The sequence below is a fragment of the Carettochelys insculpta genome, chromosome 12, assembly GCF_033958435.1.
Source record: "Carettochelys insculpta isolate YL-2023 chromosome 12, ASM3395843v1, whole genome shotgun sequence".
Taxonomy (NCBI): domain Eukaryota; kingdom Metazoa; phylum Chordata; order Testudines; family Carettochelyidae; genus Carettochelys; species Carettochelys insculpta.
Genome location: NC_134148.1, coordinates 24,875,640 through 24,890,065, shown reverse-complemented (window position 1 = coordinate 24,890,065; position 14,426 = coordinate 24,875,640). Strand labels below are relative to the sequence as shown.

Below are 14,426 nucleotides of genomic sequence, written 5' to 3'. Positions count from 1 at the left end.
GCAGGACACCTGGAGGAAGACAGTTTTAGAGAAGATGAGAGCGGATGCCTGGAGAAAAAGGTGGGGTAGGGGGCTGTTTACGGCAAAGGGAGCAGCATAAGAGGTGATCTGTGGTGCTTAATAAAAATGTTTCACATTTGGTATCACTTCACGCTTCTTGTGAGCCTGCTCCCTGCCAGAAGTATTTAATATGTCTGATTTGGGGATGAAATGATGATTCTTGGGATGAAGAATAGTCTGTCCTCCTTGATTTACAAGGTAAATAGCATATGAATCTCCTCGTAAAAAGGGGGACACTGCCTCCTTGCCCTCCCAGAGCCTTGTGAGCAATAAATACTTCCATCCTCTTCACCAGGAGTTTTGCACTTAACTTGATGGGAGCAGGACAGTTCTGAATGTGAGCTCATTGCACCTTCATGTCTTTGCTTGCAGATATCAATGAGTGTGCAGTGGAGCCTGGTAGATGCTCGCCTGGCACGTGTCAGAACCTGGATGGGACATACAGATGCATCTGTCCTCCTGGCTACGTTTTGCAGAATGACAGATGTGAAGGTCGGTAAAGGTCATTTGTATTTCATCATGGTAGCTGGGTCAAAAGCAGCTCTCTGTTCTAATAGTGTGTATAGTCACACCTCTTGATGGGCCTTGAGGTGTCATTTTTAACCATCAACTGTCTGAACCTAATCATATAATAGAATCATTCCAATAAAATTAAGTATCCTGTGAACTTTCTATACATGGGTTCCAGGGCTGCTGACGAGGGGAGAGACCCTGAGTCTCAGCAGTTTAAAAGGGCCCTGGGACTTCCAGCTGTCTCTGCCGCTACTGCAGCAGCTGGAGCCTGGGCCGTTCAAATCACTGTCAGAGCCCCAGCCAGCATAGGCTCTGCCGTAGTGTAGGGCTGGCTGGGGATGCGAGCCCCAAGCGCAGACATCTCTTTCAGGCTCAAAGCTGGCCCCCTACCTTGCTCACAGGCCTGGTTATTCTGTTGACAGCCCTGGTGTGTGCTGTATAATGTATGTGAGTATAAATGGTTTTAATTTTAAAAAACTATATTTAAATTAGTTCTTCCAGGCTAAGCAGCCACAGAGAGTTTTACTCATTTAGGAGGCAAACTGTTAGTCTGTGTACGTATGTATCACTGTGGTACCTGAATAACCGGTTGTACTTTTCTCTTAGTAATGTGCAGTGCTGGATGGCCTGAGCTGTCATCACTGAGCGCTACCCAAGCATGAATCTGAGTTTTGCCTGACTAAAGATGGTGGGATGTGACCAGTGGGCCCTTTAAGCTGAGCGCTTGGGCAGCCATCCAGAAGAGATTCAGGTGCCATCCAGCTGATTAGCAGAGTGCCCACAGCTACCAGCAGCATGTATTTCTATTGGTGGTGCACATTTGCAAATGCCTTGGTGCACATTACAAAATTTATTCCACCCATGGATGGGAAAAAATAGAGGGAACACTGGATGTGACCCCAGAAAGACATTTTTAAAAACCTGTATGACCTAGAGAGGTCTCATTATGTTGGGCTTGTTCACTGGAAACATCTTTGGAAGTTAGTCCCAGATTATACACCTGGATTTATTATCAATAGAGAACTAAAGTTTATTTTCATTACGGCACAGGAATTTTCTCTCAGCTGAATCTGTGCAGTGGAATGCCAGCTAGATCTCAGTTACTCTGCCGGGTATTGTCCATTATATTTTGTGTTCTACCACTGCCCATGCAATAGTTTTGGTTGCTGAAGTATTGTCTTACTTTTCTTGCAGATATTAATGAATGTGTAGAAGAGCCAGAAATCTGTGCCTTGGGCACATGCAGCAACACTCCAGGCAGTTTCACATGCCTCTGCCCTGAAGGGTTTATACTGTCTTCCACAGGAAGACGATGCCAAGGCAAGTTGTTTCATACTTATGGGTCTTCATATATTTATTTGCTTTAGGTTTACAAAAAAATTTACTAGAGACCTGTTCCTAATGCAACAGAAAGGCTGTGGAATCTTGAGTACATCTACACTACTTGGGAGATTCACCCTGCCAGGGTTGATCTTCTGAGGTTTGATTTCATGTGTCTAGTGGGAATGTAAGAAATCGAACTATCAAGGGTCAGCATTCGACCCTTGTACTCCTCAGTCTCACAAGGAGTTAGGGAGGTTGATAGAAGAGTTGCTGCTGTTGACCATCCTGACCAAGGATAAATACATAAATTGATCATAGGTACATCGATTCCAGCTACACAACTGCTGTAGATGGAATGGTGTATTACAGTCAACTTTAAGGTCTAGTGTGGACCTAGCCCTAGTCGTGTTATTCCACAAGGAAAGTTTGATGCTTGTGTACTCTGGCCTAGATTCTCTCCCACACTGTCTCCTCAGCACAAGAGAGAGAGTGGCAATTAAAAGTTAGGTAATAAAATCCTGTCTCCTCATACCTTTTCCTCGCCCACTTGGAGAATAAGTTTAGAAGTCTTAGAAGGAAAAAGCTGAACATAAAGACAGATGGCTGCTCTGAACTTTGAACACACACAAAGGGTATATATGGAAACTGAGGGTGAATATACAGAAGAGCTTATGTTAAAGTAATACTAATGGAAAAGATGAAAAGAAAAGAGTGGATGTGAAAAAGAATTAGCAGTTGTTAAATAGTGTCAGATACAGACTATTCCTCAGCAGGAAAATGTGGCAAAGAAAAGACTAGAAGACCCTGTAGAAGCACTATTGTAGGAAAAGTAAAGGCCTCGGGTTAAAAAGGTTTAGATGCCTTTGTTCTACCAGAATCACATGCAGTGTTTTGAGCATAATCATGGAATTGATCAAAAGCCAAACAGCAAAGAATGAAAAGATGTAGGCCTGTTATTACCTGCACATAAGTGCAGCAAACTGAGGTGAAGGACTTTGAAGAAGCTCAGGTAGATATAAACTTCCCAACTCACAGACATCCAGTTTCAGAAATGCAATGCACAGTAGGCCCAGCAAGAATCACCAGTGACAAGGATCTCTGTAGTCCAGTTTGGCCCAAGAACAGGGATACTTGTTGAAACCAGTGTGTGTTCTTTATTCCATGGTAGCTAAATGAGATTGTGGTTTTGGTGCGGTGAATCTAACCTGCAATAAGCGTTTGGTTTGGCAGTGTGAAAATAGGGGTGACAATACTAGCGCTGTCTGAGCTGCCCTTACAAAGCCCAGGTGCTATCCATCTTCTGAAAAATCACCCACAAAGCAAAGCAGTTAACTACTCAACTAATGCAACTTTACCTTATCTTTTATCAAAGAGGACAATTATTTCTTGTGGCTTGTCACAGGACTGTTAATTTATATCTGTACTTTGGACTTCAAGCAATGAGTATTTTCTGAAGAAGGTTCGGGTTTTTGAATGTACTGAGCCAAACAAGCTTCTGTTTAAAACTTAACATTACCTAAAGCTTTTCTGAAATCTGGCCGCTGCCCAGCACTGATCTTACTGCCAGAAAACTGGATGAGCAGCTGCTGCTGCAGCTGACCCTTATGCTGTCTGAGTGCCAGCCTGAGGAGCTGCCAACTGTCTGCCTGCTGGAGGCATGCAATCTCTGATCTCACTTGTGTGCCAGTATTTGGGTCGCCTAACTCATAAGAGCACAGTGTGGTACCACAGAACCAAGGGGCCTGTTGAAAATTGCTATTCTATTACTTCTTACGTACAGTATTATCATCCAGGGTTGAATCATGCCTTTCAGTGTGTGTGTGGCTTATTAACTAAAGATCGTTGCTCTAACAGAATATATATGAATGAAGTGGGGCTACAGGAAAGGGGAGTGAGGTTGGGAAGAGCACAATTCCTCCTCTTCTCCCTAGTTAGATTAGCAGCTGTGTCCAATGGATCTCATCTTCCTTGGCTGGGGTAGGGAAGGTTCTCTCTTCTCTTTCAATTTACTGGAACCACTGGCCACAGCAATGCATTTTAAGATCATCCAGATGGAAGCTGTCTTGTAATTAGCCTAAGTTTTGATTTTCACATACCAGTTGCACGAAGTCTGAAGGTTTTTAATGCAGAACTGTATTACAATGTGCTTTTGTTCATGCAGATCTGCGAGTGAGTTATTGCTTTACCAAATTTGAAGATGGCAAATGTTCAATTCCCAAATCCAGAAACCATTCCAAGCAAGAATGTTGCTGTGCCTTGCAAGGACAAGGATGGGGTGATCCATGTGAGCTTTGCCCAGAGGAAGAAGATGGTATGTTGTTATGCTTAGTCTGGAAGAATTAATTTAGTTCCCAAGGAAGGGTAGATTGTTTTGTTTGATCATATCACGTAATATTTCTTTTAATAAAGTAAAGGCCCTTGTGCTATGGAAAGGTACACAATATACCCATTTGTCAAAAAATATCTGTACCATTTCAGGGTTTTTATGGGAAGTATATACAATTGGGGTATGAGTAATCTGCTCTGGAGCTTTCTAATACTGTACATTTTGTTATTTTAAATTTAGGTAAAATGGCATTATGCCCTGGCCAGGCTGTAAAAAGGGCCACAAAAGCTTGAAATGTAGTCAGGCTTTGTTTTTAAATTGTCGCTCTAAAATTCAGCTCAGCTCTTACCCTCACCTCTCGGAGTCTCCTTGCCAGTCATTGTGGGCTTACAACCATGTTTTCTTATTTTGAAAAGCTTTGCTTCATTTTTTAGCTGTGGAAGACAAAACACAGGGGAACAGGAAAATCGATTATTCACGGTGGCCCTGACTTAGGAAAGTGAGTCAGGCAGTCGTGCTGACAGCCTCTGTGGGCCCTGGAGTGAAGCGGAAGGAGGCCCTGGCTCCACACCCTGGAAGGGGTGGGGCCAAGGGAAGTCAGCCCTCAGGGCACCCCCGAACTTCCTCACAGCTGCATGTAGCTGGAGCAGTGCTGCCACAGCACTTCAAAAGACCCTGGAGCAGCACTCAGTTGAAGTGTTGATGGACAATTTCTTACACAATAGACACCTATGGAATTTGCACTGTCAGTGCAGTTGTGTTCCAGGTTCATTAACTCAGAATGACCAGTTGTGATTACCAGCATTACTGTTTGCAATGACATATTAATGCATTCAGCTCCTGAACAAATAGGGGAGATGTTGCTCAGAAAGAAAGAAAATATCAGTTTTCCCTATTGTGCTAGTTGAAAACTTCTTCCCCACTGCCCACAAGGGTGGTTAAATTATGCTATTTCTGTGCAAACCAAATGGGTAGAGTGCATTAGAAAAACAGGGTGAGCTTTAGAACATTTTCCTTCCTCACATGTTTGTCCCAGTCTGAAGCATGGGTGGGAGGGGTAGGGGTGGTTTTGGATGCAACCTCAAAGCTTCAGGGTTTATTTGTTCTGGGTCTGACTCAAAATCAGATGACAAGATCAAGGCTCTTTTTTTATCTTTAAAAAAGGAATTGCTTTCAAATTTCTGAGCCTTGAACACCCTAAGCTTTCTTACCCTGGAGGATGCAGAATTCCTTTAAACATTCCTTGTTGACTTTCTCCTCCATGAGAAATGTGCCCTAGAGCAGATGGTCAGCCTAAAGCTTATGTATCACTTACAACTCATTTTAAGCCCTACTTTAAAGGCATGTGTGATGCAGAGACCTTATAATGACCCTCTACATGGAGCTGAATTTCACCCTCTCTGAAGAGCATCCAATCAAGATCTTGGTTGATTTCAGTGCTGTCCTACACCACTCTGTTTCACTTTATTCCCCTTTATACAGTTGCAGTGAAAGGGAGCAAATATGTTAAAGTTAAGCCATAATACAGAACTTCTACAACTGTCTCTAAAACAATACAAATCTGCTGCATTGGAAGCCTACTCATAGGGTGTGTCTACACTTCGAAGTTAGGCACTACATCAAAGTAGCCTGCAGAGAGTCTACGCACATTTTTTTCCCTTACTTCGAAGTTAACTTAGAAGTAGGGAGCCCAACTTTGAAGTCCTTACTCCATTCCTGGGAATGGAGTAGTGCCCTACTTCGAAGTTTAACTTCTAAGTAGAGTGTGTGTAGATGCTCTACTTCGAAGTTATTTTTGTAGTGTAGGCACAGCCATAGTGTACTGAAATACTGTATCTTGTGGAAGGATCAGTAACAGTCTGAGTGTAGAGTAGATTGATAATATCTCAGTATGGGCCTGAACTAAATCTCAAATCCAAGACTCCACCCACCTACGCAGATTTTATGGGTGGGAGAGGTTCACATGGTTTTGGATTCAGCCCCAAAGCTTGTTGGGGTTATTTGTTCTGGGTTTGACTCGAAATCAGAAGGATTCTATCTTCTGAATCTGAATTGATGGAAATCTTGTGAGCACATTCATTTTGGTTGAGTGTAATAGAAATTAATGATGATTCAATTTATTTTTGAGTGCCCAGTGTGCTAAGTGACTCACATAAACAAGGGAAAACATTGCTCTCCATGCCAAAGAGTGGACAGCAACCTGATCGTGCAAGACTTCTGCTATTTGAAATCTTGCAAAAAGAGCTCAATTAGTTTGTTGACATTGAACTAACTCAACCTCAGTCTGTCTATAATAAAAGCAGTGCTTAATATATAGAAGACAGCTATTAATCTGTGGCTCCACAGGATTCCATATATATTGGTTTACAATCAGATCAAGCTGTTTTCTCCAGAAATTTTAGTAACAAGAAACAACAGCACAGTTACTGATATTTTGCTGCTTTTAACAGTAATCTTCTAGTTAATGGCTGCCATAACGATAAAATAAACAATGCTAGTAGTAAGTTTATATAGGCTCATGGTAAAAATGAAATGTAAATACAAATACTTTACATGTACAGGAGTACAAGTATGTATAGTTTATTGCGTTCGAGTGTGTGCATGCACCCAGCTTTCTTGAATGTTATCTAAATGACAGCTGCCTATCTGGAATGGTAAGAGTGCATCCCACCATACACTAACCTGATAATAAATGCATTGCATGTATTCTTGTGATACGGTTTAACATATACATTTCACTTACAGAGGCATTTCGTCAAATTTGTCCATTTGGCATTGGCATCCTCATTGGACCAGGAGATGTACGGCTTGGTAAGTGATTGGTGCTCTGAACATTACTGCATGGTCATAACTCTGGTGGGCAATTTCCTGTCCATCAGCTGCTCTCCCTTCCAATTAAAAATCATTTCTCTGCAGCGTTGTCGAAAGCCCTGGGTTTGTTTTGTACAGACCTTCAGCAAGGAGTTATTTACAAATGTAAAATTCAGACTTGAACTTCTCTCTCACTCCATTAATTAACCTAGAGGAGACCATGTCCGGTCTTACGTTACATTGATCAGACATATCTGGAGAGAGAATCTAGGGAATGGTTCCTCACTGTATCCCCTTCTTACAGGCATTATACCCAAATCATCTGTAAGAAATGGTTTTAATCTTTTTAGTACTGAAACGAGTCCAAATCCACCTGAACACATTCTTGAGTATTATTGCATCTGGAGACAAACAGGACTCTAGCCCAAAACTTGTTGGAAACTTTTTTGATATCCAGAGAGTGAGATGGCTACTATATCATGATGCCTTCTTATTATGAACCACCTTAAGAAGGATCTTTATCCATTCTTTAAAACAATTGCAAATTATGTGCTACCCTTAGCAAATTTGGCATGTAAGTTCCTGTTGATCCTTATCTGAGCTAATTGCCTTTCAAATATTTTCATTGTGAGCTGTGGAATATTGCATTGTAAATTCATGTTTATCATCTAGATTAGTCTAAAATTGATTAATTTCCCTAATTGTAGCCCTTATATTTTTATTTCTGGGCTAAGATGTGGATGAGTGCCTTGATCCAGATAACTGTAAATTTGGACAGTGTATCAACACAGATGGGTCCTTCCGCTGTGAATGTCCTTTTGGTTATGTTCTTCAGGGAGTCCAGTGTGTAGGTAAGTATACCTATCATATTCTGTTTAAATGACTCCTAATACCCCAAGTAGAACATTAAAAAGTAGTTAATTGCATGTGTGAGTCCGGTTTAGGACCTGATGGAATCTTTGGTTTTAAAGTTGGATATTCATGAATAATGAAGAATCCTTGTAGGTAATGAGAGTCAAACGCTTGCAGCTTCCACTTCCTGTGACATACTCATGCCTTGTTTTAACGTTTTGCAGATACCGATGAATGCTCTGTTGGAAATCCATGTGGAAATGGAACTTGTAAGAATGTCATAGGTGGCTTTGAATGTACCTGTGATGAGGGATTTGAGCCAGGACCAATGATGACATGTGAAGGTGAGTTTCTTCTCCAATGTGGAGGTCTTTAAATCACCATTTTATAGTAAAACATCAGTATCTTCAAAAATAGTTCATAAGGTTACAGGTGCCAAAGCAGGCAAACTAAGGATACTTTTGTGCAGTGTCTCCAAACATGTATGGCAGACCTTCCCCTCACCTCCACGCCACATACAGGAATATATATCACGCTTGCTTCCTGCCCAAATGAGAATCCTTTTACCAGGTTACCCTTTTTCTACCTGGAAAGATAGGTTAGCAGCTTCTTCACTTTCTGAGCTAGTGCCTGTTGATGGATCGATCACTTGGGGTAACATAACCGAGTTCCATTCAGTACCCTTTTCAGAAATGATATTGATTGTATTTACTTTGCATGAGGCTTTGATGTGAGAGTTCAAACCTTTGGGCATAACCTAGTTCTCTCCAGCAGTGCACAGGAGGGTAATTTTACCACTAGATTGGCTTGTGCCACTTGTTATAAGCACTTAGGGCCTCATCCAGCTTTTAAAGAAATCAGTGGGAAAATTCCCATTGACTTTAGCGACAGGTAGATGAAAATGTAGTTATGTTCCGTTAACACAGCATGTAAATAAATATGTTTCAGTCACTGATGGTTGCAATTAAGATAATATTTTATGTTGTCTTGTTGGTAGCTAAAATAAAACACCTCGAATCAATGACATGTGTAAGAGTAAATGAGATCTGGAACAGGTGTTGATTTAACACTAGTTGGATTTTAGCAGCTCAAAACTGTAAAGTACAGCCATTGCCAGATTGATGCTGCAGGCAGTGATTTCTGCTGCCTTGTTCACATAAGGAAAATCTTGGCAAGTCGGAATATCTGAGGCCCTGCTTCTATGCAGAAGTGTTCAGTCAGTCAATAGAATCACAGATCTGTCAGTAAAACTTAGCCCTCAGCAAGTTGTCATCTCTGACTTATAACCAAATTAAACTACATACAGTCTCAGCTGGTGTCTTTTGCAAAAAGTAAATTTCATTGTGCATATGGTCGTTTGTCTAAATACAGATGTGAATGAGTGTGCTCAGAATTCTCTATTGTGTGCCTTCCGTTGTGTAAACTCCTTTGGGTCATATGAATGCAAGTGTCCAGCTGGCTACATTCTTAGAGAAGACAAGAGAATGTGCAAAGGTAAGGTTTCACAGTTAGTTGATATTGTGATTTCAGACAGGTGGAGCCTGGGGGCTCGGAGGGGGTACAATTTTCTCTGTATAAACAGTCCCAGATACAAATTCCCAGGAAGTCCTAGAAGTAGAAGATGAAAACATTGGGTGAAATGCTATGAACTGCCATCATTATTCAAAAGGTCAAAGTAGTTGATCATATTAATTCCTTTGACTCTTAAAATATATGAATTAATGTAAAGTATTGTATTTCAAAGGGTTTTCCACCAAAGTGAAATCCGTTACCTCCAGGCCAGTAGTTCCCTATTATTAATTTAGAACAGTAGAAAGATGTTGGTGATTTCACTTTCAAAGTTCATTATTGTGCGTTTCCACGGGAATCTCTCACTTTAAGCACGTCTAATTCTGTATTATTAACACTTTCAGATCAGAATGAATGTGAAGAAGGAATTCATGATTGTGACTCAAAACAAATGGAGTGTAAAAATCTGATTGGCACGTACATGTGCATATGTGGACCAGGATATCAGCGCAGACCGGATGGCGAGGGCTGCATAGGTGAGTGAAACTGAGGTGTTGAAATTGCTGTGATAATCATTACCTGAATTTCAGGAAAAAGAACCAGATTCTGTGGAAAATTGGCAATGTGGGTTTTGACTGTTTGTTTAGGAATTTAGGGGAGAAAATCATTCAGAGACCTGTAAGATTGTGCCTATGAGTACAGGTAAAGGATTGTGCAGAGCCCACTTTAAATCTGTAGTCACATGTGGAACATAGGTGTAAAATGCTACCAATAGTGTTGGTGAATGGAGAATTTGAATTGTGCAGTATGTACGCTCCCTTTGCACAGAGGCTAATGACTATACAGGCAGTAGAGAATCAGGTCCTCAGACAAGATGCATTCAAAATTCAGATATACCCAACATTCAAGCAGGTGAAAAGCAGAAAAGACCAGACAAATTTGAGTATTTCAAAATATTTTATCCAAAACAACATGCTGTCTTCTGCTTCCCTCTGCCTGCAAGTTACAGTCTCCAAAATGAGCTGTCGTTTGATTTGAAGTAATTTGTGAGCCACAGACTCATTAAACATGATCATATTTTCTTCGTCTTTTGACATTTTTATCAACTGGTATTAAACTGTCCTTTTCAGTAATCTTTCTGTAGAATTTCTTCTCTTCTGTAGTCAGACATTCTGGGCCAGATTTTCAGGACCTGTACATCAGTGCATCACCACAAAATGTAGCCAAGCTATGCTGATGTACAGAAGCCAGTGGTCTGGCCCTGTCTCCTTTAATGATGTCAGAACACAAAAGGAAAGATAGGTCCCTCCCTATGAAGTCCCAAACCCTGGAGACATGAAATACATATACATTGGATAGATTATTTTTCCTATTATAAAGCACCTTTATATAAAAAGAGTAAATAATATAGTGCCCTAAGCTATAGTGAAACACAAAGTTAATCAAAATAAAATAATAAAAGTTATATTTTATATGTTTAATAAAAATCCTCTCCCTAAGATACCATACTATAGTGTATCTTGGCTGTAATTAATGTGACATTTGTATTGTTTTTAAACTATGCATGGAACTCCAGGAGATGCCGAATGAATAAATAGCATGTGGTATGTGTTTACCTGTCACCTACTTTGACATTTAGTGTTTCAAGGGATAGATAAATCTAAGTGTTTAAAAAATATCATTGCTTATATCTGTTCCATTTTTTAACCTTCCTCAAGTTTCACCAGTGAAAATGCACCATTTAAATCTAAGAATGGCCACAATGGGCCAGACCAATGGTCCATCTAGCCTAATAACCTGTCTTCTGACAGTGGCCAATGCCAGATGCTTCAGAGGGAGTGAACAGAACAGGCAATCATAAGGTGATCCATCTCTTGTCATCTATTCGTAGCTCTGGCAAACAGGCTAGGGACACACACAGCATGGAGTGGCATCCCTGACCAACCTGGTTGATGGACCTGTCCTCCATGAATTCAAAACTTCATTCTGATGTTTGACTCCTGAACTGGCATATTTATGGATATTCTTTTTTGTCACAATTTTTTTAAAAAATACAGATGAAAATGAATGTCAAACCAAACCTGGGATCTGTGAGAATGGTCGTTGCATCAACACAAGGGGAAGCTACAGATGTGAATGCAATGAAGGGTTCACTGCCAGTGATGCCCAGAATGAATGCCTTGGTAAGTACCAGCGGGATGCTTTAGCAAACTAACTAGCATCTCCTTCGATACTGGAAGTTGAGAGGTTCCCATATCTCTGCTCTGCAGTAGGTTGGGATTATTTCACTTGGTAATAATATATTACTATTTATAGAGAAGTACTCAAGAGTTTGACCTCAGTGGGATAAGCCAGGGTAATGTTACACACATAACTGTCTGTAGGAGGGAGCCCTTCATAACCAGGCACCATCCTGGCACTAAATTCTTCCTTCGCTAATTGTATACTCGTATCAGATGGTCAAATCGCACTGGCTTATTGGGAAAGCCTCCTGTTGGTTAGAATTAAGCAGCGTGGAGCTAACACTGTCCTTTTCGTCTACGATGGCTCTCTTTTCACATAGCCCTTCATCTCTGGGTTCAGAGAGAAGTACATCTTTTCTAGGCACATTAGGACTTCACTCCTACCCTCTTACTAAACTTCTTGTCTCCTTTGTTTCCCTCAGACATCTCCTCTTTCTTGCTGCTGCCAGACTTTTATTCTCACTCCTGCAGCCCTGGGGTTAAGTATACTTCTCTTTCTATGCTATTTCTGACTAAATTCTAATATGTCATGACCCTCCTACCGTTATTGCAGCTAGTGCTCTACTTGCAGCATAATTTGCCTTTCAGACAACAGAGAAGGCTACTGCTTCATGGAAGTGTTACAAAGTCTGTGTCAGATCGGCTCGAGCAATAGGAACTCTGTCACAAAGTCTGAATGCTGCTGTGATGGCGGACGCGGCTGGGGGCCGAACTGTGAGATCTGCCCTTTCCCAGGCACTGTGGCCTTTAAAAAGCTTTGCCCCCATGGTCGAGGCTTCATGACCAATGGAGCAGGTATTTATTCTGTCTGTAAAAGTTTAAGGGGAAGCCTGAAATCAGGGACTATGGAATGAAGTGTTAAAGTATGAACTCCATTTGCTGTACTTTTGAGCACGCTGAAATCTTGCGTGTCACCCATAGATATTTGCAAGCTTCTCAGTAGTGAGAATGCAGAATTTGCTGCAGCCCCTAAGTGCATCAGCAAAGAGGTATTTGTGCAGCCAGCTCAGGTGGCTAGGCATCAACTCCATCCCAAATTTCGGCAGCCACCCCAAATCCTTTGCTCGCAAGGTGTACATCTGTACATCTGATAGGCATATGATGTTTGCACACTCATGTGAGCTTTGGGCCTGTGCATAATGGAGGACAACTGACATGTTGATCCCAGCATTTGTGTTTGGTGTAGTTTCCTGTTTGGTCTGATTAAAGATAACTGGGCAAAAATATATGAGGGATTTACCAGGATCTACCAAAGTGGCCTGGGGTGGAGGGTTGCAAAGAGGGAAGTTGCCCTGCGACCTAGAGTTTCAAAGGGGCCTGGTGCTCCAACTGCTGCCATTGCTACTTTGGCAGCAGCAGCAGCAACAGCAAGATCTCTGGGCCCCTTTGAAGTACCATGGCAGTGCTGCTATGTAGCTCCATGCTGCTCTGGGAGCGACAGCACCAGTCCAAGCACTGCTAAGGGCTGCTGACCTTGGCCATGCCCCTTCCACCCTTGGTCCCACCCCTTCAGAGATCATGGGGCCTCTCACCTTGCCCACGGTGGCTGTCAGCCTTGCTGAGGATCTATATTTTAACACGTCACTGCATACTCCAGATGACCCAGGTACAACGGACATTTCAGGATAAGAGTCATTAATGCTGAGCATTGATGTTTTTCCCCATCTCTTAAAAGTGTTGTTCCTTCACCACCCCAACATCTGGGGCTCCTACTCAGTGCGATGCCCCAGTATGCTCTTGGTCGCATACGTGTACCCTGTGAACAATGCTGGCGCAGTAGAGACAAGTCCTCTTTAGCAGTATTGCACCATCTGGTGAAGTGTTCTGTCCAGTGTGTTGTCCTTTCCCTGGGCTTTTAGCAAGCACAAGGTGGAAAACTTCCTTTAAAATACACAACATTGGAAAAGTGGGAATTTAGCTTGCACTAGATAGGCCCGGTGATGTTCAGTGGTGTTGCAAATGTCAGCAGCAGGGTTTATGCTGCTGTTTCACTCAGCTTCACAGACCTCCAAAAATTGAATACATTTTCAAAAGTTCTTAGCTCACTTTGGCCGTGTCTACAGTAGCCCCAAACTTCGAAATGGCCATGCAAGTGGCCATTTTGAAGTTTACTAATGAAGCGCTGAAATACATATTCAGCGCCTCATTAGCATGCGGGCAGCCGCGGCACTTTGAAATTGACGTGCCTCGCCGCTGCGCAGCTCATCCCGACGGGGCTCCTTTTCAAAAGGACCCCGCCTACTTTGAAGTCCCCTTATTCCCATCTGCTCATAGGAATAAGGGACCGTCGAAGAAGGTGGGGTCCTTTCAAAAAGGAGCCCCGTCTGGACGAGCCGCGCGGTGGCGAGCCATGTCAATTTCAAAGTGCCGCGGCTGCCCACGTGCTAATGAGGCGCTGAATATGTATTTCAGCGCTTCATTAGTAAACTTCGAAATGGCCATTTGCATGGCCATTTCAAAGTTTGGGGCTAGTGTAGACATAGTCTTTGACTTTTGAGTTAGGTTCTTCAGTACATACAGGCCAGATCTGTAACGGCAGATGAAGAAGCAAATAAATGCCTACTGGAATTTTCAAATGCATCTATCTGCATTTTTAGGCACCTTTTAAAATCTGGCGTTATGTAATCCCTCTTTGAAAATGTGACTTGAACTCATAAGTCACTTAATTTTGAAAATGTTTCAAAGATTTCACGTGCAAATGCACAGATCTATCTCTGCTAATTTTCTTTGGACCAGATTCATAGACAAAAACATGAGCTTCACCATTGGCTTCAATGGGAGCAGGCCAA

At 41.9% G+C, this 14,426-nt stretch overlaps 1 protein-coding gene across 5 annotated transcripts in view; it reads left to right on the top strand.

Annotated features, from left to right (window-relative positions):
- The window catches only part of FBN1 (fibrillin 1), a 220,712-nt gene that overhangs the window by 190,024 nt on the left and 16,262 nt on the right, over positions 1-14,426 (top strand). For all 5 annotated transcript variants that reach the window (XM_075007180.1, XM_075007179.1, XM_075007176.1 and 2 more), the window contains exons 49-58: positions 433-552; positions 1,768-1,893; positions 4,058-4,207; positions 6,968-7,033; positions 7,768-7,884; positions 8,110-8,229; positions 9,257-9,379; positions 9,799-9,930; positions 11,452-11,577; positions 12,226-12,432. In XM_075007180.1, coding sequence (XP_074863281.1) covers positions 433-552; positions 1,768-1,893; positions 4,058-4,207; positions 6,968-7,033; positions 7,768-7,884; positions 8,110-8,229; positions 9,257-9,379; positions 9,799-9,930; positions 11,452-11,577; positions 12,226-12,432 — 1,287 coding nt within the window. The remainder of the gene's footprint in view (positions 1-432; positions 553-1,767; positions 1,894-4,057; positions 4,208-6,967; positions 7,034-7,767; positions 7,885-8,109; positions 8,230-9,256; positions 9,380-9,798; positions 9,931-11,451; positions 11,578-12,225; positions 12,433-14,426) is intronic.